Source organism: Balaenoptera borealis, assembly GCF_965194805.1.
Source record: "Balaenoptera borealis genome assembly, chromosome: 14".
NCBI classification, from domain to species: Eukaryota; Metazoa; Chordata; class Mammalia; order Artiodactyla; family Balaenopteridae; genus Balaenoptera; species Balaenoptera borealis.
Genome location: NC_138875.1, coordinates 13180322 through 13206930, shown reverse-complemented (window position 1 = coordinate 13206930; position 26609 = coordinate 13180322). Strand labels below are relative to the sequence as shown.

The 26609-nt window shown below is 43.7% G+C and overlaps 1 protein-coding gene across 12 annotated transcripts in view; it reads left to right on the top strand.

The window, feature by feature from the left end:
* TNFRSF11A (TNF receptor superfamily member 11a) overlaps positions 1 to 26609 on the top strand; it is a 163152-nt gene that overhangs the window by 44102 nt on the left and 92441 nt on the right. For 5 of the 12 annotated variants that reach the window (XR_014233828.1, XR_014233829.1, XR_014233830.1 and 2 more), the window contains exon 10: positions 15560 to 15677. Coding sequence is in view for 6 of the 12 variants with exons in the window: in XM_082352989.1 (XP_082209115.1) it covers positions 9724 to 10064 (341 nt within the window). In the remaining 6 variants the exon portion in view is untranslated. Of the gene's footprint in view, positions 1 to 3758; positions 6020 to 9723; positions 12372 to 15559; positions 15678 to 26609 lie in introns of those variants that run through there. The other 7 variants (XM_082352989.1, XM_082352988.1, XM_082352987.1 and 4 more) reach the window with 3 other exon arrangements.

The window sequence follows — 26609 nt, the reverse complement described above, 5'->3', positions numbered from 1 at the left end:
AGGAATTGCCATGACCTTCACCACTCCCGATCTTCCTCGTCTCTCCCATGGCAGCTTACTCACAGTATAAGTGAATAAATGTTCATAAGCTCATTCATTCATTCATTCATTCCTCCATCCATCCAGTCATGAATAACTAAAGGAATAAGAGCCCATAGCTTCCTGTTTGTTCCCTAACTCACTCCCAGCCTCCTACCTCTTCGGTCTGTTCAGGGGAGCAGGGGGCCAGGCAGGGGATGGAAGGATGGCCGCTAGCTGTCCTGGGCAGACTTAGGTGTCCTGGGCAGAGGAGGCAGAGATGGCAGAAACAAGAATGCGCTGGTCCATCCAAGTGGCATAGACACACCTAGGCTAATGCCTGGGAGCCAAGGGCACTGGAGGATGAGGGTACACGCCTGACTCCATTGTCCCCCATCCTTGGTCTCCCATCCCTGGGCCCCACCCCGTCCTGAAATGACTATTCTTGACCATCCACTTCCATCCTGAAAGACAGATAAACATTCTCTTACCCCAGTTTTCTTCCCCTTCCTCCCCTCTCCCTGAGCAAAGGACAGTCCTCTGTTTCTAACTTTCTTCTCTCTCCTGTGCAATGCCATCCACTAACTTGTGTTTGACTTTTAGCTAAGTATCGTAAGGGCAGGTATTAGCTCACTGATTCTATAAGTTAAAAATATTTTTTAATTCAGTTATTTGGTAATAAAATTCAGCATTCATTGATGCTAAAGCTCAATGCATTATTTCAAAATATAAGAAAAATTTGTTCACTGTATCTTTTAGTTTAGCCCTACTTCCCTTCCTTCTATTCTAATGGGGCTCATTTTGGAAGGGTTTCGTTTGTGAGCCATTCTAAGTAATTTTCAAGCATGATTCAGAATGGAACTATTAAATACTGTTTCCCTTCCCATATCATCATAGACCCAGTTTCTTCCAAATGCCTGAAACAGATCTTGCATTTCCATAAAAAGGAAAATCACATGAGAAGCATATGGGTTAAATATAAAATAAGTTTTTAAAAAATTCCAAAAGAACCCAATATAGCCTGGGTAATTTGAGTGGATTTGTGTATATTTTTAGTTCTTTTCCTTGGAAGAAAATCTACATGACAATTGGGTGATATTATTTGCTATAGTTCTTGTGATTTAATATTCATACGTTATGCATTTTAAACAACATAATAAGCCTTTGAGAAGACAAGTATGCATTACCTTGCTTAAAAAATGTAAATTGTGTCAAGGATTGAGTTCTTAAAAGGAATTTTGTTCTCTCTGCTGGAGAAATAGGGATTCCACGGGGCCTGCTATGCAAAGCAGGGGCTTAGCAAACTATAAACATCTTTCTGGTCATGATGAGACACTTCATTTATTCATTGTTTCTGTTGACTTAAAATGCTATTTTTAACTCTCTCAAGTGACCTGAAAATTTTTCTAGCTAAGTCACATTAAATATTAATGTTAAGCCAACCAACCCATTTTAAATGTTAGAAACTCTTCAGGTGTTCTAATTTAATAAAAACCCTCATGTCATGCTAGTTCTCAAATCATCCTTTTGGGTAGCCTTCACATAGAAGTCTATCAATCCCCTTGTGTTCAGAGGCACATTAAGCCTGTTCTGACATCCTGAAGGTTGCATTTTTATCAGTGACATTATAGGTATTAGCTACCAGGTGCTGGCTAAGTGCTTCGTGTAGGTATTACCTTCCCACTTCCTCACAGGAATCCTGTGGGCAAGGTCCTCGCCCAGGACCACAGAGCAAGTCAGCGATGAAACCATGACTCAACTATCTGATTCTGAAGCCTATGCCTTCAACCATGGCACTGTCTCCCCATAAATCAGTGCCAATGTTACTGACTTCATTTGTTTACCGTGCGCTGGAGAATCCTCACTGTGCTGTAGAATAAGGGCAAACTCGGGCTGGGATCATTGGCTACTCAGGCTGAGCACAGGGCAGTGGCCAGGCCAGGCCCAGAAGGTTCCATGGGAAGGGGCGCTAGTGTCTGTGCAGGAGGTGATGGCTACTTTGGCCTCTGAGTCCCCTTTCTTCTGCCAGTTGTCTCAGGAAGTTACTGTTTTCACTATCACCGATTCTTTTGGGAGGAAAGCTCTTTCTTCCATGTGCCTCCAACCCCATCTTTTTTTGAAAGTAAAATAAAATTAAAATAAATGCCAGAGGCAGCTTGCTGGGGAAAGCTGGCGGAAAGACAGCTTCGGAGAGTAGGGAAGAGGGAAGTGACGGGCCTGGCTTTGCTCGTATTCCCATAGGTCTGTGGACTAATGGGACCTATGAAAGCCTTAAGCCTTCTTAAGGCATCTTGGACAAGCCTCATGCACCCCATCCCTCCCTTTCCACATTCCCCCCTTAACCAGCCACCAGCAAGGGAGAAGGTCTCCCCTGACATCAGAACGTCCTGGGGTTTCCTTGGCTGTCAGTGGAGAGGGCTACCCCTTCCGGGCATGTACCAGCTGCAGAAACCCCGGCAACCATGCTCATGAGGGGGCCCGCAGCACCCACCTTGCTGACATGGGGTCCTTTTGACTCTCCATCCCTGGGCCTTGCCCTCTCAGGTCCATTCACACAACCGTGTAAAACCCTCTGAAAGGCAGAAAGCTGATTTCAAGGAACGATTGCTTGTAAACAAGGACAGTTCAGGACTGAGGCGTAATACAGGATAAGGATATTACCAACTCATTCAAAACCTTGACCTACTCTAGTGCTACATTCAACTAGCTGCTGACTTGCATGATGAGAAATGAGATGGTGGGGGATTTGTGTAGAATTACATAGATGAGTGTTCAAAATGGAGACAGTCAGAATGATGGATTATTTCAGCAAAGAAAATAAAAGTTGGTTAGATTGCTAGAGGTAAGTGCCCTTTCAGTCTTCAAGGTATTTTGAAGTCCTTCAACAAGACAGGGATGGAAAGATAACATGACCGCCCAGTACATTTCCTGAATCTCGTTTCCTGGGGAGTTCCATGAGCACAAACATTACATTCTGGGAGTAATGATGCCAGCATTGCACCTGTGAGAAATTCTGTGCTATTTCCCAAGCATTTTCAAATCCACTGTCTCGTTTGACCCTATGCCATCCTGCTGGCTATTCACGCGTTCATTTATTCATTCATTTAACATTTATCATATGCCTGCTCTGGGCGGCTGCACGCTGCCAGGCTAGCTGGGCTTGAAAATTGATGCTCGTTTCATAAAGAGCAGACCGAGTTGTTAGGTAGTTTGTCCCAATTCCACAGCTAGTGGATGCCGAGCCAGGGCAGGACAAGAGCTTTCAGGGTCCTGCACTCTCCTCTGTCCCAACCCCATTTCTGTCCCTCCTGTACTCGGGCCGCCACTGAAACCACCACCCTTTTAGTCACCAGTCATGTTCTTTTTTTTTTTTTAACATCTTTATTGGAGTATAATTGCTTTACAGTGGTGTGTTAGTTTCTGCTTTATAACAAAGTGAATCAGTTATACATATACATATGTTCCCATATCTCTTCCCTCTTGCGTCTCCCTCCCTCCCACCCTCCCTATCCCACCCCTCTAGGTGGTCACAAAGCACGGAGCTGATCTCCCTGTGCTATGCAGCTGCTTCCCACTAGCTATCTATTTTACGTTTGGTAGTGTATATATGTCCATGCCACTCTCTCACTTCGTCCCAGCTTACCCTTCCCCCTCCCCGTATCCTCAAGTCCATTCTCTAGTAGGTCTGTGTCTTTATTCCCATCTTGCCCCTAGGTTCTTCATGACCTTTTTTTTCTTAGATACGACCCAGCAATCCCACTACTGGGCATATACCCTGAGAAAACCATAGTTCAAAAACAGTCATGTACCCAAATGTTCATTGCAGCTCTATTTACAATAGCCAGGACATGGAAGCAACCTAAGTGTCCATCGACAGATGAATGGATAAAGAAGATGTGGCACATATATACAATGGAATATTACTCAGCCATAAAAAGAAACAAAATGGAGTTATTTGTAGTGAGGTGGATGGACCTAGAGTCTGTCATACAGAGTGAAGTTAAGTCAGAAAGAGAAAAACAAATACCATCTGCTAACACATATATATGGAACCAGTCATGCTCTTAAGAGAGTGAAACACCACTCTAAGCTGCTAAAAGCTCTTTGCTTTTGAAGTTGAGACAGGTGAGACTAGGATGCCATGGATGTTAGTAGATTACTTGCAGGTGAGTCTGTATTGTGATGAGGCTGGAGAAAGAAGGCTGTTAGACAGTTTTCATCCCTGAAGCCATGTCAGTCAGTAGAGGGGGAAAAAGAAGCAAGCCTGGAATGCTCACATGAGGAGGAACTGGGAGCTGGTGTTTGTAATGCAGCCAGCCTGGCACAGAGGGAGCATGCAGTAAATTCTGGATTTGAGGTGTTCCATCACTATTAGTATTGTAATAGTGATCCAGCTTAATCTTAATCTAGCTTCACTTAACCATAGATTAGCCCACATCCTCCTAACCTCTGTAGAGTGGCCTGACGGAAGCCGACAGCACACTGATTACTCACAGCTAATGGGTCACTCTAGGACACCCCGGACCTTCTGCTGCCGCCCAGAGAATGGCCGCGCTTACTAAAATCCACAGGTCTGCCCAGTCCTATGAGCGTGAGTTGATCCTGTTGTAATTTAAAACTTTAACTGTTGCATTAACTGGTTAAAAAAAAAAAAATGAAGTTGATAAGCATGAGAATTATTTCAATGAAAACTATTAAGTGCTTCAGGAAGATTCAAAGAATGAGCTGCTAAAATCTTTTTGCTGTTGAAGTTGAGAGGGTGAGGTGATAAAAGGCTGAGGCAATAAAACTCTAGAAGGATTCTGCACTTAGACTGCTTGGCAGCTGGCTTGGTTCTCATTTCACTTTAAAGAAACCAAAATGAGATCGGAGGCAAAGCCTGACAGGTATAACTGACACAGTCAGCAGACCTTTTCTCAAAGGGACAAGCCTCAGTTCTCTATCAGAAAGTGGGTGTTGAAAGTTTTATAGCGGGTGGCAAGTGGCTTGAACACCAGGGAAACATATCATAGAGTCCACATTTTAGGAGCACCGGTGGGTAGCCTCTGCAACTCAGAGTTTTACCGAACGTTGAGTTCTTTATCAATAGAGAAAATTAGATCAGCAAATGTGTCTGCAGTATTGAAACATGTCCAACTTATAAAATGTTACCTCCAAAAAGAGTAACATTAAATTAGAGCATCAGTGAGGGGGGAGGGGGAAACAGAGCAGCACTCCTTATAGCTGTCTGCCACCTGCTACAGAGTTTCCAGAGCCCAGTGAAAAGTGCATATATGAAGCCCCTTGTGCAAAAATTAGTGAGAATTTCAAGATGATGACAACAGAACATTAAACAAGCACGGGGCCCTTCTGAGCACAGGGCCCTGTGCGACTGCACAAGTCACATGCCCCTGAAGATGGCTCTGCTGTCACTTACTGTTACTGGCAAATAAGTAGAGCTTTTTAAAGTTTAGCCTGTACCAGTTTACTACTCTCATAAAAGTCAGTGTGAATGGAACAGACTTGGACTTGATCGAAGGTAGTTTTTGTCATTAATTGTACTTTCGATGAAGAAACACATGAAGAATAAAATTGTTTGAGAATCTCATACTCTTTCTAGGTAGCTTTTCTTTACATCCTAATCGTTCAGGAGTTTAAAGGCCTTTTTTTGGTCCTCCCCTCCGTACTGTGCCCCCTGCAAGAATAATATTCTTGATCCAGTCTATGGATCGAAGAATTACAAAATGTTTAAATATATTTCTTAGGAAAAAGGGTTTGAGTTCCATTTGGAAAAAAATATAGAAAATAAGGATATCGATCCTATAGAATATATCAAAAATATGTTGTTGACCAGGAGGCAAAGGCATGGAATGACATTTTTTTGTTTTTTGGTTTTTTGGCTGCACGGCATGTGAGATCTTAGTTCCTTGACCAGGGATCAAACCCGTGCCCCTTAACGTTGGAAGCGTGGAGTCTTAACCACTGGACTGCCAGGGAAGTCCCCTGGAATGAAATTCTTAAGAAGAAAAGTTTTGGACCGCCAGGGAAGTCCCCTGGAATGAAATTCTTAAGAAGAAAAGTTTAACACAAAATCTTGATGTGTAAGATAATGGTTAAAAAAAAAAAGGGTTTTTATCTGAGTTCAGACAAACTGAAGATTCTGATGAGGAAGGTAAACAACAATGGAGTCATGATGAGGATTTGTTGGAAAATAAAATTTTAAATGATGGAGAAATTATATATACCATGACATAAACAGATAAATCCATATGAAGAGGACAAAAAAGATATTAAATTCAAGACCATAGATCAATCACGCAGTGGCTAGCACTGCCCTGTGTGTAGGTTTACATGATCTTGAAGAACAATAGAATCATGATGTTCTTCAATGTTGTAATAATAAAAAGCTAAAGGAATTATACCAAGAAAAAAATCATACTTTAAAGCAACTTAAATTTGCTGCTCTTATTAAATAATCTTGGTATTTTATTTTTTATTTTTAAACAGTACATTTTAAATTGGAATATGGTTTATGGTATACACATATTATTTTTGATTTCTCACTTTGACTTTTTCTGTTAGCTAGTGATCCCTCAACTAGGAAGACTTCTCCTGTGTTATTATGCTCATTCATGCTGCTGCTGCTACAGTAGAGACCTTATATCAGCTCTCAGTTAGTAGTTGTTGAGTTACTTGAAAAAGTCATTTACAAGTTCACCTCTTCAACATCTTTTTAAACTTAAAACATATAACTTGCATTCACACATTGATTTTTTAGTATAGGGACATATGTGTTGGCCAAATATAGTTTCCTGAGCCTTTTTCACGTTAACCACACCATCTTAATTTCCAGGCATAACAAGTCTGAATGCAAACTCCTTCTGCATTTTTAAAGTCTCTTTTTCATTTTTTCTTTTAACAGCTGCCTTGTCCACGCCACCACACACCAGTTCAGCAGCTTGCTGATGCCTTTTGTTTTGCGTTTAGTGGGTCACATTTATTTGGGTCCTTGCAAAGCATTCACTTTAGTTTTCTTAGAAACATTTGCCTTTTTTTCACACTTACTTACATTTCACAACTTTACATAAAGATACAGACAGACCTTGGAGATACTGCAGGTTCAGTTCCAGGCCACCGCAATAAAGCAAACACCACAATAAAGTGAGTCACACAAATTTTTTTGGTTTCCCAGTGCATATAAAGTTATGTTTACACTATACCGTAGTCTATTAAGTGTGCAATGGCATGTCTAAAAAAATAACGTACATACTCAGTTTAAAAATACTTATTGCCAAAAATGCTAACCATCATCTGACAATGCAGGGTTGCCACAGACCTTCAACTTGTAAAAAACACAGTATTTTCAAAGCACAGTAAATCCAAGAGCAAGAAAACGAGGTACACTTGTATTTCATTAGATTTCCTAATAGGTTCAACTAGTTAAAAGCAGACTTAAGAACTAACTTGGTAGCTGGTGAGAGCAGAAAGACATAGGCATAATAGAGAGTAGACCTGTAGTGTAGAGTACGCTTGATGTTATGAGCACCTGTCTATGTTTTTTTTTAATTTTTATTTTATATTGGAGGATAGTTGATTCACAGTGTTGTGTTAGTTTCAGGTGTACAGCAAAGCGATTCAGTTATGCATATACATATATCTATTCTTTTTCAAATTCTTTCCCAATTTAGGTTATTGCAAACATTGAGTAGAGTTACGTATGCTATACAGTAGGTCTCTGTTGGTTATCTATTTTAAATATAGTAGTGTATATATGTCAATCCCAAACCCCCAATTTATCCTCCCCCTCCACCTTTCCCCTTTGGTAACCATAAGTTTGTTTTCTAAGTCTATGAGTCTGTTTCTGTTTTGTAAACAAGTTCATTTGTATCATTTTTTTTTAGATTCCACATTTAAGTGATATCATATGATATTTGTCTTTCTCTGTCTGAATTCACTTCACTTAGTATGATAATCTCTAGGTCCATCCATGTTGCTGCAAATGGCATTAGTTCATTCTTTTTAATGGCTGAGTAATATTCCGTTGTATATACGTACCACAATGGATTCTCTTTATCCATTCATTTGTTGATGGACATTTAGGTTGTTTCCATGTCTTGGCTCTTGTAAACAGCACTGCAATGAACACTGGGGTGCATGTATCCTTTCCAACCATAGTTTTCTCTGGATATATGCCCAGGAGTGGGATTGCTGGATCATGTCTGTGTACTTTAGAGGTAATGGAGAACATGGGTCCATCTGCCTAGTTGGTGAATGGAATACTAGCTGTACTTGCCCAAGTCGCTTGGGGGAATTAATAGGCAAATAAATCCCTGCCACCACCCATCTAGGAACATCCCCAATACAACTGCCAACAGGAGAAAGAGCGTGAGTCACAAATCCTTCCTTGTGACTTTCAATTTGTTGCTCATATTTGAAATCTCTGTTTTCATTGAAATCCCTGTAATGGGCCACTGTGCCTGTCTCAGGATCTCTGAAGGTACCCTGTGGGTGGAGGGAAGGCTCCTGGTATTTCCTGAATGCTGTTAGTATTTCAGTCAGACCATCCAAAATATGCCTACCACATTTGGGAGAAATCTCTTCATGGAGAGTAATGACAGAAACGATTTTATTTGTGTAATTATTATTAAGCTTTGTCGCAACACAGAAGAAAAAAAAAAAAGATGAGGTTAATAGTGAGGCACTGTTTTTATGTTCACCTTCCCTGGTCAGGCTGAAAGATTCTGCTTGTGATGCTGAGTGTTGGGGCATTTCTGCATCTGCTTGGTTTGTGGCATTTATTTTCACCTGGGTCATTTGTAGAGCATCAGTCTTTAACATAGGAGAATAAGAGGTAGTAGGTTTCCTAACATTTGTTGAACTTTCTATTTGTTTTTCAAAAGGCCCACTAATTAAAGACTGGCTAAATCCAGTCACCCACAAAAAGTGATGGTAGAACCCCCCTGAGGACAAAACAGCTCCCAGGGATCAGAAGGAAAGAGTGATTTGTAAGATTGTTTTTGTTTGGTTGGTTGGCTTTTCTCCATTTTAGTCTTGTGAATCTCTTTTTTTTCTAGGAGTTTAAAAAAAATGTTAAGGAAATTAATTTCTGCTGAATCCTGAGCCCGGGTGGCCCCATGGCCCTCCAGGGCTGAGCTTAGGGACCTCCCCAGGGAGGGTGAAAAGATGCGAAAGAGTCTGGTCAGAGAGGAGGCTGGGCTGCGGTGGGCTCCAGGGTCCTAACGGGCAGCAACCTTCGCTGCAGCCTTTGCTTCCCTTCCTGATGCATTTGACCATTGCTGAGCCATTGGCTGTGTTTGCTGCGTGTCCATCACGTGCGCACACCCTTTTGCAACATCTGAATCCCGTCTGTGATTCTGCGATGCGGGCGGGCTCTCCTGCCAGTGTCCCCCGAGGTCAGTGTGGCCAACGACAGAACTTGAGGATGGCCCACTGTCGTGCTTCTCTTCCCTCGTCTTCTTTCTCGCTCCCTCCCTTTTTCCTTCCTCCACCTCAGTCAGGCCCGGTGAGACGGCAAAGGAAGGAACCACGGGGAGCGCCCCATGCATTTTAGGAGACGGGTGGGTGAGGAGGGGCCGCCCGGTGAGAGGGCTGGGGCGCCAGCGCCCCTCCATTCACTGGGAAACTTTCCTCTCACAAGACCAAGTTCTCGCCCAGAACTGATGATGACTCACCCTCTGCGTGTTCTCTCTTCCTCTCCCCTTGTAGGAAATGTGACTGGAAACAGTAACTCCACGTTTATTTCCAGCGGGCAGGTGATGAATTTCAAGGGCGACATCATCGTGGTCTACGTCAGTCAGAACTCGCAGGAGGGGCCGGCGGGGCCGGGCGGCGGCGCGGGGGAGCCGGTGGGCCGCCCGGTGCAGGAGGAGAGCCCGCCGTGCTGCGACTCGTTCGCCGGCCTCGGGCCGCGCTTCCCGGACACGTGCGCCGGCCTCGAGGTGGGCCCGGGGCTGCAGGAGCGAGGCGCCCCCGGGCCCGACAAGGCCTCGCGGCCGGTGCAGGAGCAGGGGGAGGCCGAGGCCGGCGCGCCCGAGACGCGGCGCTGAGCAGCCGAGAACCCGCTGCGGTTCGCAGCGCCCCTCGGAGCCGCGATGCAGCCGGGCGGGCGCAAAGCTGCGGCCCTCCCATCCCGCCCTCTGCGCCGCGCACGTCGGGAGCCGCGTCCCCACCTGACGACGCCGCCGCGCACCCGCGCCTGGGCGGGGCTGAGGGCGGGGCCTGGGATGGGGCGGGGCCGTGGCCCCAGAGGTGTGCCTTGCCGCCCCTCCGTTCGGTACACCTGCGTCAAATGACCGGACGTTCTTTATCCATTTTGTTCTAACTAGAATCGGGGACTTTAAAAACAAACAAGCAAACAAAAGGACATTTGTTATTACTACTCACTTCCATCCACAGTCACGTGTCAACTAATTGCACAGGTACACGTTGATCTCCTCGGTTACTCCACTTTTTATCTCCTTCTATAGTTTTTCTTCTTCTACTTCCACCTCCCATTGTTAGTTCATCAGTAGTTTGTCTCTTTATGGCATCTTTTTATGGCTGTCCTGTTCTATTTGGGTCTGTATCCCTCCCCCCACCCCGTCCTCCATATTTGATATTTGTATTTCACTGTCTCTCATAACGTTTCTCTTGATACTGTCCGCCCTTTTTTCTTTCTACTATTTAACGATTTTCTTGAAAAGTCACCTAAGGGTGATGGTCTTCTTTATACGTTTTCTTTTGGTCCCTTCTCACGAGTAGATGCCTGTGTTTGGGTGACGGCGGGGTTGGGGAGAGGTGAGGAATCTGCACTAAGCACTTTTGGAAGAAGGCTGGAAATGTGAAGCCTGGGGGAGGCTCAGAGAGCAAGAGGAGGGACTTTTAGCGTTCGAAAACTTTTCTGAGTTCTCAGTTTTCTAAACGAAGGAAAAGGGGAAACCCCATTTTCCCCCTGAATGTTTTTTAAGTTTGTGTCAATTTCTAGGCAGCACTAAGTTGCAATTCGTGTCTGCCTCCTTTACTCCATCTCAAAATGGTTCATTCCCCCCGGGTGAATGCAGTACCCTTCCCAGCAGAGGCAATCAGGTACTTGGGAAACTAAATCTGTAAAAATCCAAGTTGCTGCACTTGGCATTCTTATTCTTGATGTCTCCCTGGAAAAGATGTGGAAAATGAGTAGGACATGGGATGGCCTGCACACACGGTGAAAGGAAGGTGCCAGCAAAGTTCAAGAAAGGAAGAATAAAGTTGTGCATTTGTTTTCTTTCTAAACAAGAATAGCATAAATGTGTTTAGGCAGTAGGCACCATTTTCTTCCTAAAAAATCGTGTATCTGTAATTTAGCCTTGTAGAAGTGGAAAACATTATTTTCCATGCGTTTACATTAAAAACCAAATCCTTATATTGTGAATTTAAGAAAACTTATCATAGAGGTGCTTTTCTCTTAGCGTCAGTGCTCTTGTGAGGAAACATACAATGTGAGTCAGATTGAAAGGAATTACCTAGGATGTTTCATCTGTTGTGGCCAGTGAGCATTTGTTCTCCTCAAATACTAAAGTTAAAATATCTAAACACATTAAAATTAATTTTGCAGATCTGGTTGGTTTTAAGAGTGCTGATAGTGGTCACTGCCCAGACTTTAATGGCCACAAATGCCCAGCTGAAGGGAATGATCGTTGATCACTGGTTTCTCCCTGTTGGTTGCAGGTCTCTTGGAAATGCTAAAATAGTAACCATCAATTATGACTTTTAATGGAGAAGCGGAGGTGGTTCTATAATTTATGGGGCTTCTTAGCGGACATGAAAAACTGCAGGAAATAACTGTGTTGCCAGGATGATCCATTGGTGGGAATTTACTGTCTGTGCTGCCCTTTTAGTTCACATCCATCCAAAGAGAGATGTTATAAAAATGGAAGAAACCATTAAAACTTTTGACATGTTAAAGTGTAGTTCACAAAGGAGAAGGCTGAGCTAAAGACCCAAGTTTCTACTGTGACTGTCATCATCTCACTGATACTTTTCCTTTTTTTTCCTATAAAAAGGCACTAATTTTTGACATTTTCCCAAACTAGAGATAACATAAGGATGCTACAGTGAATGTTAAAGTATCTTGAGCTCCTTAAATAAAAGGTGCTAAATAAATACATAAGAATCTACTTTCAGAAAAAGGTAGTATTCTTTCCCACGCTGATCCCTACTGATTCTATATTGATCCAAAGACAATTAAATGATAGGAGGTATATAGCAAATATAGGTCTGTGTCTGTGTATTATAGAGATGTATATGACAAATGTAAACAGAATGAAATGAAGACAATAATGAAAAACTGGGGAATGTGATAAAGAGATTATTAAACTTATATTTGATGATAAAAATTTTTTTTCATGGCTTGTTTAAACAAAGCTTTTTGTGAAATAATGATCTGACGTCTTTCTGATCTCTATGATGTGCTGTGGTATCAAATGTTAGTTATATGGTGTCATTGGTAGAAACCTCAACAAGAGTTGGGACAGAAAGTGCCTTGTTTTAATAATATATCTACCATTGATCTCATAAGTAAAATTCTTTAAAATGTAGGTTGGCTAGGCAGTGAAAGAGTTGAAACGGAAATGGAGTCTCGTGTTTTCTACCCACACCTAATTCAGCTATCAGAAGTAGGAAGAATTAATTTCTTCTCTTTACCTGCAAGCACAAAGAGTAGTTTGAATGTGAGGTATTGGAACCTTCCTATGGCAAGGGAAAAGAGGGCTCTTGCTGTGTAACAAGCTACCCCAAAACTTAGTGGTTTAAAACAACCACCACTGATCTAGCTCCCAGCCCTGTGGGTTGGCTCAGCTCGGTTGGTTCATTAGGCCTGGACGAGCCCAGCTGGGCTTGCTGACCGGCGTGCGGCCTGCAGGCTGACTGGCTGGGGGAAGGCTGGCCGGACTGAGCCCTGTCCACGCGGTCCCTCGTCCTCCCAGCAGGCTGCCCTGGCCTTCTTCTCATGGTGGTGCCTGGGTTCCGAGAGCAAACAAAACCATATCAGGCTTTTTGAGACCTAGGCTTGAACTGGTGTGCTGTCACTTCTGCCACATTCTGTTGGCCGAAGTAAGACACAGGGTAGCCAGATTGAAGGGGTGAGGACACAGAGTTGCAGGGTGACACTGAGAGAGTGGTAGATACAAGGAGGGGAGAATGGGGCCCTTTTGCCCTCTCTACCACGGGAACATTGTTCATAATCAAATGGTGCTGGGGAGAGTGCAGCTGGGAGCAGTAGAGGAACGTTTCCCAGCCCCCAATAAGTGCTTCCTTCTTTGGTGACCAGATTCCGTTGATGCAGAGTACAGTCAATTCCTACAAATGAGAGACTCCCACGTTCATATTTAAGTATTGAGATTCCTTCCAAAGCCAAATATCCATGATGAGGGAACTGGGTCTATGGTACTACTGCATTCCATTGGCACAGATCGTGGAAAAGTGACGATTTGTAAAGTCAAGAAAACTGGTGAGATCCTTTGGGTAGAAGAACCTGCTACATAAACAGATAAACGATGTCCTGTTCACCCTTTAGGCTGATTCAACAAACAAACTCTTTATGGTTAGGTACTCGGCAAAAGGGTGAGCTTGAGCAGAAGTACTGTCTTCGGTGGAAGAGGCATAATTTTGAAATGTTTGCTCTTTGACAGTCTCTGATGGCACATGACTCTCCTTGGCCATCTGCTTTGGGGAGCTCTGGGGTGCTCTGGGCATGAGTTGCATAACCTCTTTTTGCGAGAAAGGATAAATCATTCAAAGGCCTAAGCATTCGGTTGGTGAGTCATCATTTTTATTTGATGTGCTTTTGATGCTTGGGCCCCGAGCATCCCTGAGAAAGGAGATGAAGATAGCTGCAGAGTTCCAAGGAGTCTGGGATGTCCTAGATTTCTGGGGAAGACTGTGGATATTGCTGTGCTCCAGGGCACAAGGAGGGGTTATCTGTGGAATTCCTGACTCCCCAGGGCTATGCTGGTGAACAGAATACTTTGCAACTACTAAAGCCTTTCCAAAAATAGGTGGGTAGGACTTCCCTGGTATCACAGTGGTTGAGAATCTGCCTGCCAATGCAGGGGACACGGGTTCAAGTCCTGGTCCGGGAGGATCCCACATGCCGCGGTGCAACTAAGCCCGTGAGCCACAACTACTGAGCCTGCGCTCTACAGCTCGCAAGCCACAACTACTGAACCCACGTGCCACAACTACTGAGCCCGCGTGCCAGAACTACTGAAACCTGTGCACCTAGAGCCCATGCTCCGCAACAAGAGAAGCCACTGCAATGAGAAGCCCGTGCACCGCAACGAAGAGTAGCCCCCACTTGCCACAACTAGACAAAGCCCACGTGCAGCAACAAAGACCCAATGCAGCCAAAAGTAAATAAATAAATAAATAAATTTATTAAAAAAAAATACGTGGGTACCTGAAATTGGGCAGGGGTGGGGTCAGCAGTGGGCACAAGCATGTAAGGTGGTATCACTGAAGCCAAGCTCAGAAGTGCAGGGGAGCCACAGATTCTGGAAACCCTGGACCAATGCTCCCATGGCAGCCCCTGCTAAGGAGCTGAATTAATATAATGAAATGGGTTATTCCTTCCTTCATAACTTTATTCTATTTAATTTAAAAGAATTCCTTAACCCTTTCAGCCTACATTATGGCTTGGTATCACTGTTTATAGTGAAAATTTCTCTAAAAAACTTTTTGTATAGAAATAGTTATATTTATAATTTAGACTCTTCAAATATTATAGCATAATACCCTTGAGATCCATCCAAGTTATTGGGTACATCAGCAGTTAGTTCATTTTTATTGCTGAGTAGTATTCTGTTGTATGGATGCTTATTCACCCACACTTGGATTCTTTCCGGCTTAGGGCAATTACAAATAAAGCTGCTATAATAATTTGTGTGGACATGTGTTTTCATTTCTCTTGGGTAAATACCCAGGTGTGGAATTGTGGGATCATATGGTAAATATGTATTTAACTCTATAAGAAACTGTGAAATTGTTTTCCAAAGTGGCTGTATCATTTTACATTCCCTTCATTTCATCAGCAGTGAAGGAGAGTTCCAGTTGCTCCGTATCCTCACCGGCACTCGGTAGCATCAGTTGTTGGTTTATTTTAATTTCAGCCATTCTAATAGATGTCATTGTGACTTTAATTTAATTTACATTTTCAGCCCATGACTGAGCATCTTTTCATATGTTTATTTGGCCATCTTTATCTCTTATTTGGTGAAGTGTGTGTTCGAATCTTTTGCCTATTTTTTAATTGGGTTGTTTATTTTCTTATTGTGTTTTGAAAGTTCTTTATATATTCTGGATATGAGAATATATAGGGTTTTAGGGCCTTTTATTTCAATGACAAAGAAACCATGGAAAAATACATATTTAAAGCTTTTAGAGCATTCTGAAAGTATATTTAATACCGTTAGTAAAAAAGTAAAGATGTCGCAATTTTTCATTTTATTAAAAAATTAAGGTTCAGGATATGTATAGCAGTAACATTTTTTCAGAGTAAATGTTTCTACAATAAAACCTCTTTTCACAGTGGGACTCGCAGTGTCAGGGCCCAGAGCTGTCGCTTGCTCTGTGGGCTGCTATGTCCTATAAGGCTTTATGGAATGCATCAGTCACACTTCTAGGGAGCACATTCACCCATGGAAACTGTGAGTTCTGTGTTTTACATGCTGGTATAAATGTCTTTATTTGGTTGGAAACGTGGAATGTTTTTCTGTTGATATTTTCTGATATTTTATATATTAATAATAATATTATAATAATGAGGTGCTGGGAGAGGGAAACCATGAAAACAAACTCCAAATGCCACCGTCACCTATGTCTGGAAATAGAGGGAGCTGGTAGCCATGGGATAGATTTTGTTATCATGGGAAAGGTGGTCTGGTCTTATGAAGTTAAGGCCAGTTGGTATCTGTTGGCTGGAGTGTAATGGGATCCGTTGTGCCCTGACAAAAATGCTCCGCGGTTGCCCTTGGTCTGCAGAGCCAGTGGAGGGGAGGGCCGTAGGTCCGGGCTGCATGTAGGCCCAGCAGCCTCCTGAGACGTTCCACACTCAGGAGCTTCGTGAGGGATTAGGAGCATCCATGTGAGGTCCCCTGGGAGAAAGGACACCAAGCGTTCTGAAGAGCACTGGGCTGGTGCTGAACTGTTGGGGCTGACAGGTGGACACTCCTGCAGGCCCAGCCACGTCCCACTCAGCTCTGGGGACAGTGGCTGAGCATGAGCGAGGTAAGTCCAGCATTATCCCTGGAGGCTCTCCTCCCCTCAACAGCACACAAGTATCTATATGTGTGGGACAGTGCTCGACAGTGACCAGAGGCCGTGACAGACCACAGCTGAGCTTACTAGCTTTTCTCATCTTCTCTGGGGTATTTGGAAGGAGAACATTTCCCCTTGGGACCAAGTAAGACCTTGGGGTTCTTGGATGCCTGGAGGGGGAGGCTTTAGATGTGAGCTGTTTGACATATGGGGGCTCCAGCAATTAAAAGGAAAAAGAAAAGAGGTGCAGCTGTATTTATACTTGCAGCTGGTGAAACAGGCATGCCAGAGATGGACAGATAATGGAAAAGAGGAATCAGGACTTTATGAATTTGACCACAACTACCCCAAAGAGATCAAAACCTTTCACATGGACTCCACGACCCCCAGCCCTCCAGGTTCATCCCACACCACCCTCCTCCATTCCAGCTTCACTGGTCTCCCAGGGCACACGCTGCAGAATGGTGCAGTCAGAGAAAAGAGCACGTGCGAAGGGGTAGGATGTGTGTTCCCCCGGTCCTGACTTCTTCCCTCTGAGATAGACTGGGATGGTATTAGTAGCTCTTTTTTTAACCAATCAGAAAACAAGGACAATCTAGATGGGGAGAGGCCATGCCATGGAGCAGGGGTCACCGATGAGAATGTGTCAGAACCAGGGAAGCTTGTCTCTCTGTGTGTCTGCCCCCCATCCTCCTGCACTCTTCCTTTCCAACTTCCCTGACCTCTTCTCTGTCCCCTCATTCTGTGTCGCTTTCTCCCTCTTTTCCTGTTGCTCAAGCCATTCTCTGTCTCTGTGACTCTTCCCCCAGGCACTTGGTCCACTTCCCCTTTTCCATCCTTCCATGTGGCTCCCACATTCCGTATTGTTCCCTCAACGCCTCTTCTGTTCCTCCCTGCCTCCTGGGCCCTCAGAGCCTCCCCTGCCCAGATTCCTCATGTCCTGTGTCCGATCCCCGCTCTGGTCCCCTCTGCCAGGTCCTCCATTTCCCTCCTCCACCCCGGGACCTCGGGCTGCAGAGGGTGCTGTGCTGAGGTCTTCTTGCTGAAGCTAAACCTTCTACCCATCACTCTCTTAGAATGTGACTTTTTCTTGGAAATTACCCTGTTTATTCCTCTTGCACCAGTGAGCATATTGCTTTCATGTCAAGGCAAAGTCCAGATCCCATCTTCCTTAGGAAAGGACCCCTCAGACACAAAGGTGGGGTTTGGACTCGAATCTCACCATTTCAACCTCTGGCTGCATGTATGGATCCATAGCATTGTGTTTTATTTATTTTTTAATTAATTAGTTTATTTTTGGCTGTGTTGGGTCTTCGTTGCTGCGCGCGGGCTTTCTCTAGTTGCGGTGCGCGGGGGCTACTCTTCATTGCGGTGGGCGGGCTTCTCATTGCGGTGGCTTCTCTTGTTGCGGAGCACGGGCTCTAGGCACACAGGCTCAGTAGTTGTGGGTTGTGGGCTCTAGAGCGCAGGCTCGGTAGTTGTGGCGCACGGGCTTAGCTGCTCCGCGGCATGTGGAATGTTCCCGGACCAGGGCTTGAACCCGTGTCCCCTGCATTGGCAGGCGGATTCTTAACCACTGTGCCACGAGGGAAGTCCAGCATTGTGTTTTAAATGGTTGTTTAAACCCTTAAAGCCTGCTCAGTGGTAGTTGAAACCAACAACTATTTCTGACTGCCTCAAAGTCAAGCTTGCACAAAGGAACCCACTGTGGTGAAATCAGGTCAATTCAGGGAGGGATTTCAAAAACGAACCTTAGATGTTGGAAGCGCAGGAAGGAGGCAGCTCCAGAGACAGCCCCTCTGTTCTTGCCCCCTCACGTTCCCCCTCAGACTCAGTTTCTCTCTGTCTCCCTCGTAGCTTTGCTATGCGTGGTGCAGGTAATAGCTGCTCTCTTCCCAAATCTTCAGCGCCCAAATCCTTTCATTTCCAGTGTCCACTACCCACTGGCCAGATGTATTTGTGTGTATGTGTATATGTGTATAGATAAACCTTATAGATATAAACTACACCCAGTTTATACATAAGACAGTTCCAAATTCCATGAGATACACTCTCGGTATCTCAACACAACTTTCCAACCAGGATACCATTCATAGATCACATGGATCAGTCCAATCAGTGGCCAAGGAGGGCCACTAACATAAAACAAGGCACTTGTTTTATGGGACAGTCAGGCCTGTGGGCAGAAATGTGTCCAGAGGAAGATGGAGAATGCTGGACCCCTAAGCCATGTGTAGCCCCGACTGCTGAGGTCTGATAACATGAGCAAACACAGTGAGGACAAGATCATTATAGGACTTCCATTCTCTTCCAATTTCTGTTCTATCAATAATGACTCAAGGAAAGATACATCTTTCTAGTTGGAAGACACAATTTAAGGTTCTGCTCTGAAGATGTTGGTGGGAAAGTGGGACTATTTAGAAAAGAGTTCTTTGTGTGCCTTCCTTTTTAAAATAAGCATTTTTATTAAGCCAGAGCTGGCTATGCTTCTGAAGGTAAAGTAAGGATAGAGCAGTAATTCCTGACAATATATTACTCAGCCATAAAAGAAGAAGGCAATTCTGCCATTTGCGACAACACGGATGGACCTCGAGGGCAGTATGCTAAGTGAAATAAGTCAGACAGAGAAAGACAAATACTGTGTGATGTCACTTGCATGTGAAATCTAAAAAAGCCAAACTCACAGATACAGAGACCAGAAGTAGTTGCCAGGGGGCTGGAGGTGGGGAAATGGGAGATGCTGGTCAAAGTTACAAAATCCCAGTTATAAGAGGAATAACTTCTGGAGATCTAATGTGCAGCATGGTGACTCTAGTTAACAATACTGTATTAAATACTTGAAAGTTGCTGGGAGAGTAGATCTTAAATGTTCTCATCCCAAAAAATTATGTGAGGTGATGGAGGTGTTAATTAAGTTTATTGTGGTAATCATTTCACAACGTACGTGTGTATCAAATCATCACGTTGTATATGTTAAACTTATGCAATGTTATATGTCAGTCAATAAATCTGGGGAAAAAATAATTCCCAGTGATAAAAGAAACAAACCTTAGGTGCCACGAGAGTTCACATGTCAGGACTGAGGTGCAGTGTGACAGCAGAGCCAGGGGCCCTAAGCTCTGACCAGAATCCTTGCCCAATGCTGAGCTGTCATTCGTCACTAAGCCCTGGCATCTCACACTGACAGCGGACTCTGCTCTTGACCTTCAATTCCTGCTGTAAATAAATCCACTTGTGGCGGCCTCCGGGGGAGGAGCAGCAGTGATCACTGACAGTCCTCTTACAGGAAGACAAGAATGTGGATTTGACTCAAGGTAAAAAGAGAGCCTCACCTCACGTGGGTTATAGGTAACGTCTGGGCAAATAACTACCATTTGTTGAAGCCACCTGCAAAGTTATATACATATATATATAATCCCATTTAATCATCACAGCAAATCCAAAGTGACTATTGTTATCTTTACAGTAGAGAGAATAGGGTCAGTGAAATTAATGAACTTCCACAAGCTCACAAAACTAGTGTGTGGGTTTTGCACCCAAGCCCTAAGGTTTGCGTTCCTGCCCACTATTATAATGACTTTGTGGATTGTAGTCATGTTTATATCCACTCTGTTTTGCTTCCTCTAAAGTGTTCTGTTTTTGGCTATAGCAAAGTTATGTACACTAGAGTAGAACTGATGTAGGTGGAATAAATCAATGATGTGAATATTTTCTTAAAAACCCCAAACCCTCTTATTATAATCAGACTTAGTTTCCCAAATTCATTAGTGAGTCCTAAAACTTTGCATTAGACACTTTATATCCTAAGCATACAGTCTGTTGGCCCTATGTTCCCAAAGGGATTCCTGTCTGTGAATAAGATGATGCGGGTTATCCTTTTTTCGCACCTAGAGTAAGTGTAGACTCACAGGCAATGTCAGAAGGATGAGCAGCCCCACTGACGGCAGCTCATGGGCACTTGTCTGTGATCGTATCCACTGGGTGAATGCTGCAGGGCCCTATACATCTGTGTCAATGACTGTATGTTCATTACAGCATTTATGATAAATAATGAAACAGCCCCCATGGCATGGTTGAGAGATCTTTAAAGTCGAGCAAATACAAACTCAGCAATTATCTGACACTTCATATCTGAGCATCCATGGATGGTGTGGGTGGTGAGCAGATGTCCACGGGATCGAGGACCTCTTCCAGGAGGGGCAGATGGTGACCTCTGTTCTCCAAGAGCACTCCAGTCAGTCAGGGCCCTGTCAACCTGTGCATCTGTCTCCTGCTCAGACGGAACAAAGCAGCTATAGCAGAACATCTGGGCTAGTTATTTGAAGAACAAAGGACCTGCCCACCTTCCCCACACTTGTTTGCATCAAGAGTGTTAATGAAAGCTTATTCAACATCAGCATGATACTTAGGAAGTCACAAAATGACTGGTTTTTAAATCAGTTTTATTGAGTCAGTATAATTTAGTACCTGCAGTAAAATTCACCTTTTCTAGGACTGCAGTTCTATGAATTCTAACAAATGCATGTCGTCATGTAACCACCACCATAATCAAGACAGCATTTCAACATCTTTGCAAAAGTCCCCCCTTGCTCCTTTGTAGAAAACTGCCCACCTCCCACCAGCCCCTGCCACCTGCAGATCCGTTCTGTGTCCCTAGAGCTTTGCCTTTTCCACCATGGATGGAACCATACAGTGTGCAGCTGTTTGAGTCCGGCCTCCTTCACTTAGCACAGTGTTCGTTTTTGCATGTATCAGTAGTTTGTTCCTTTTTATTGCTGAGTAGTATTCTTTTTGCCTGGATATAGTATGTTTATCCGTTCACCAGTTGAGTGACATTTGGGTTATTTTCAGTTTGGGGTAATTGTGAATAAAGCTGCTATAAAACTTCACATCCAGGATTTTGTGTGGATATAGTTTTCATTTCTCTTGAGTAAATACCTAGGAGTGGGATTGTTGGGCTCTCTGGTAAGTGTGTGTTTGCAATATGGCAATGTGTGAGAGTCAGTCACCCACCCTCCCTCCTCACCAGCACTTGGTATTGTCCACAACCTGGCTCTAAACACAGTTTCAAATGTTTACTAATGACGAGCGGACTTTGTATTGTTTTGTTTCCTAAAAGCAAGGCTTCTGAGGGCTTTAAATCTATCCGAAGAAGTTAATAATGAGGTAAATTATTCTGGGTAATTGCCCTCTTAAATTATGGCTTTTTCCCTCTTATTATGTAATTAAAACTTTTACAACCAACATCCTTGATACCCATGCAGTAAGTAGTCTAGCAGTTGATCCTGTGTTCAAGGGGTATTTTTAAACATTCAAATGAGGTTATACTTTCATTAAAAGGAAGCTTTCAACTTCCTTAATGCTGTTTTGAAAAGAATGTGAAGATTCCTGTGCTCTGGGGAAAACTGAAACCATAATAAGAACAATGGTAACCTTGGACTGTTCTCATTTGTCTTGTAGGAAATGGCTTTTTTTTTTTAAAGCTAGCTGTCTATATGATACATGTGGATTATCTGCTTCCAGAATTCTGCACAACCAATTTAGAATACATACTGAGTTGTCCCCAATTTGCCTCTAATTCCCCTCATTGCCCAACTGATTTTTTCCTAGTCAATCCAGGCATGCTACAAACAAATTTTAAATAATCAGCATTAGTGCAAAGGGAACATAATTAGAGAACCAACACTTTGTAATCAAAATAATTATGTAAACCAATATCAAGACAGAGACTCACAGCTTGAAGTAGTCACCATCTTTGGAGCATGGATTGGGCCGTTCTTGGTTACCCAGGGAAATTGAGAGTAATGTGACGTTGTGTCGGCCACAGGGTGACAGGGAAGCACGTGGAGAGCCACCTGGGCAGGACTCTCCCTTCCCCCTTGGCAGCAATTCACAAGCCAAGCGAACATTATTTGTAAAATCAGCACTTTACAAACAAAACATGGAGGCTTCTGTGATGATTTTAACTGATTGTCACTGGTAGAATTGTCAAATGTTTGAATTACTAGGAAGGCAAGGGGCTCCTGGTTTAGTCTCGCTAGAACGGCCTCCAGATGGGCCCGTTGTCTTCAGGCCTGAAGGGCTGACCCGCGAATTGTCAGTCGGGTTCTGACTCTGAACTACTGAAGCCCCACAGAAGCTGAAATGGAGAAGATGGAAGTTTCACAAGTGGCTAGATTGCTTACCATATCTCTCAGAATTCCAGCAAAATTGTTTCCTCAGTGATTGATCCCAAATAAGAGAGGGAGATGTGAGGAGAGGTTGGAACTAAACGTTGATTAAGCAACTACTATGTGCTACTTTGTGCTAGAGTCTGTTTCATGAATTTTCAAATTTAATTCTATCAACCACTCATGAGGGAAGTGTTATCTCCCATAACTACGTAGAGCTGGAGAAATTGAGTCTCAGCGAAGTTAGTTAACTTACTCATGTTGCTAATTAAGTGACAAAACTCAGTCCCACCAAATCCGACTCTAGAACTTGTTTCCCACCACCCCACAACTGCCTCCCTGAAGACCTGACAGCATCCCTTCAAAAACCTGCCTTCACTTGGTGTCCCAGGAATACGCAGGCTACCCAGTTAACTTTTCAGATAAACGAGAAATACATTTTCAGTATTTGGATGGCCCAAAGATTGCATGAAGCATGAAGATTCTAAAAATTATTCCTTGTTTATCTGAAATGCAAATGTAACTAGGCATCCTCCGTTTCTGTTTGCTAAATATAGCAACCCTGGCCCTCACTGATGCTTTCGGGCCATAATGGAGATGCCAGTAGTCTGCAGGTCACTCTTCACGGCAAAAACATTTTTTCCCATTGTATATTTTGGGTGGTGGAGTGAGAAGGATGGGCTGTAAAGGAGAGTTCCATGTGAGCACCATCACATGTGTGAAAATAACAAGCATGTCCCTCTTTAAGGATCATAGAACTATGATCGGGCTGGAAAACGCCGGGCTGGATTTCCATGATCCCCACGTGCCTAGTTTAGAGCTTTGCAAAGTTTGTTTCTGTGGAGTCTTAGCCCATGAGCGATTTTGTGGAAAAATAACTTTGGGAAATGCTGCATACGGGACCCCCTGGGAGAGTCCTGGAGCACATTAGATCATTGAAGGTCCTGAGAAATCCTATAGGAAAGACTGCTGTTAACTTTCTGAAGCTGAGAGCTTCTCAGTCTCTCCGAAGACCACAGTTGGAGCCCCTGCCTGTGGGATGACTGGAAACCCAGTCCTTCCTCAGGTTCCCCTCTGAGAGTGTTTCTGAGAACCTGCAAGGAATATGTGTACGTATACCTTTTTATTTTGGGAGTCTCAGAATGGAGTTGAGCCACCAGTACTCAGTTGCTAACACCGAGCTTCCACAGTCTATAAACCCTTAGAGGTGTCGGCTCTCTGGGCCGGGCTGTCTCCACCTACACGTCACCTCTTTCCACCTTGTCACCTGCTTGCTCAGGCTGCTGGGCTCTGCCACATTGATTTGTCCTGTGTGTAGACACTAGCCTGCTCCTTTATTCCCCTTTTCCAGCACAGAAAAGACAGTCAGCCTGGGAAGCCAAACAACTCCCAGTAGTTCAATCGCCTGCGCAGTGCTCCCCGTCAGTGGAGGGCTGGTAGATATTTAACAACTGGATGGAGACGGCTGCTTTCTCATCTTTGCACTTCCCATGGTGTACATCCCACCATGGCCAATTTCAAGCTGCCAACTGTGATGTCATTGAATGGAAGTTGGGAAGAGATGTATGGTAACACACCCTATGTAACCTGATACAGTATTTCCACCAACTGACACATTAGACTTCGAGAATATAGATAATAGAAAAAGTAGTAAAATATTATGAAGTGATGAGCTCGAGTATTTATTAACTTTGTTTTTAATATAATTTACTTAGTTACACATTTACATAATTTAATTTTTAATGAAGGTCATGTTTATCAATTAGCTTGCAAAATTCCTGAGAAGCTTACAATCATCTACTGCAAGTCCACACAGCCGGCTCCGGTACACACACTACTGCCTCTTCAAGGTGACGTCCTCCTTAGCCTTCAGCCTGGCTGCATTTTGCATGACCTGTAACTCCCACCACCCACCCCTGCCACTTCTCCCACCTCCACCCCAAGCAAAGGAATGCGCTTGAAACCATCTTTGCCCTACCCAGAATCCAGGCTCAACTGCTTCCCCCAGAAACAATCTGCAGATTAGTGAGGACAGATTTTTATATTACCTAGAGGTCCTTTTATCTTGAGCTACCCTATTTCAGAACAGGATATTTGCTCTACTTTCCACAAACAATCAGCGTATTTTTCCCAAAGCAAAAGAATCATCTGCCTCCAAAGATGACTTCTAGCCTCTAGCAGGGAGTCAGCACAATGGAGAACCATTGAGGCTTTAGAGTTTGGGGGTCACTTTTCCCCCCAGGATATCAAGGACTTCAGGATCCAGTCTTAGATGGGGACCCAAGTCTCTCACTCAGGGATCCCTGTCCTCAGTAACTATGGAAGAAAGGCTTTTCCCATATAGGAGGCCCATGGGGGTGTTGTAAGTTGAATTGGGTTCCCCCCAAACATGTTGAAGTCCTAACACCTGGCACCTATAAATGTGACCTTATTTGAGGAGTGGGAGGTTCCTGCCTCCTGTCTAACCACTGTGGACTGCATTGCCCCAAAGAATGTAGAAGCCCACCCAGGACTAAACAGATCCTTCTACATAATTAACCCCTGGGTGGTTCTGTCCTGATCTTAACTTTTCCTTGATTTGTAACCCATGCAAATGGGAATTCACCTCTACTCCAAAGGTTTGTCATTAGCCGTGAACAGCCCTCCTCCTCCCCGCCCCCCCCCATTGCCTCCCAAATAAATCACTTCCCAGAAGGGGCCTCAGAGTTCTAGAAGTCTCAGGATTTAAAATAGTTTACCTTGGAAATTCTTAATTCAGTTGACCTTTTTTTCATAGCAGATGTTATATAAATATTTGATTATTAAAGATATTCTCAATTTGCATAAATGTTTATACCATGTTAAAGGAGATGAGAAGAGAAATGATATAATTACTGCAAACTAATTTTACTAATTATTCAGAGTGTGACATAATCAGTGGTTTCAAAAGAGCAGAGAGAGGGAATTTCCTGGCAGTCCAGTGGTTAAGACTTCACGCTTTCCTTCGATGCCTGGTGGGGGAACTAAGATCCCACAGCAGTGTGGCCAAAAACACAAGAAGAGCGGAGAGAGGCCCAGAGTGCCGAGCGCTGAGGATTCGGGGTGCACGGGGGACCAAGCACTGGGTGTGTGAGATGGGGGCAGCAGCCAGGGTCCTTCACCAGCGAACTCAGGAGCCAGTGGTGTGGCTGAGCCTCTCCTGGTACCGGCTCCCAGGCCTGCAGTGGTCCCCTGTCCCCAGTCTGGGTGGCCAGGCCCACTACCCCTGGAGTTCTAGGAGAAGATGGAACTCCTGAGCTGACCTAATAAGCTCAGAGGAGGTTGTTGACCAGAAGCCATCACCTCTTTCCATATATTGCATTTGATTATTAGGTCTCAAGTCCTTTTTATTCTATTTATCCTATTATAGACTTTTTTTTAAAATAATGCCATTGATTTGTTTGAAAATGAGTAGTTTAGCCTGTAGAATGTTGTACATCCGGGGCTTATCTGATTCCTTCCTCGGGCTGTCATTTAACTAGTTCCTCCTACTGTTTCTCCTGTAAAAATAATATTTACAACTAGCATCACGATTAGATTCAGGTTTAATTATTTTAGGCGATTCCTGGGTGGTGGCATGTCCTACTTACTGCATCTTGTCGTGAGATATGTTGTGTCTGACAGTCTCACGTTCTTCTGATGCCTGTGTTCTAGATGGAGCTGCAGATTCAGCTGGTCTGACGATCACTCCATTAGAAAGACTCTTATTTTTTTTTAATGGGAATGTTTTATTGTCTTTTCATTCTAGTCAGCAACAAATATTCTAAAGGAGGTCAATACCTCAGAGAAAGAGGAATCTGTATAAGGCAATTTTAAGTAGTCTGTGGTCATTTTTTTTTTTTGTATTTACTATTTTTTTATTGAAGTATATTTGATGTACAATATCATATAAGTTACAGGTGTACAATATAGTGATTCACAATTCTTAAAGGTTATGCTCCATATATAGTTATTATAAAATATTGGCTATGTTCCTTGTGTTGTACAATATATCCTTGTAGCTTATTTTATACCTAATAGTTTGTACCTCTTACTTCCCCACCCATGTATTGCCTCTTCCCCCTTTCCTCTTCCTACTGGTAACCACTGGTTTGTTCTCTATATCTGTGAGTCTGCTTCCTTTTTGTTATATTT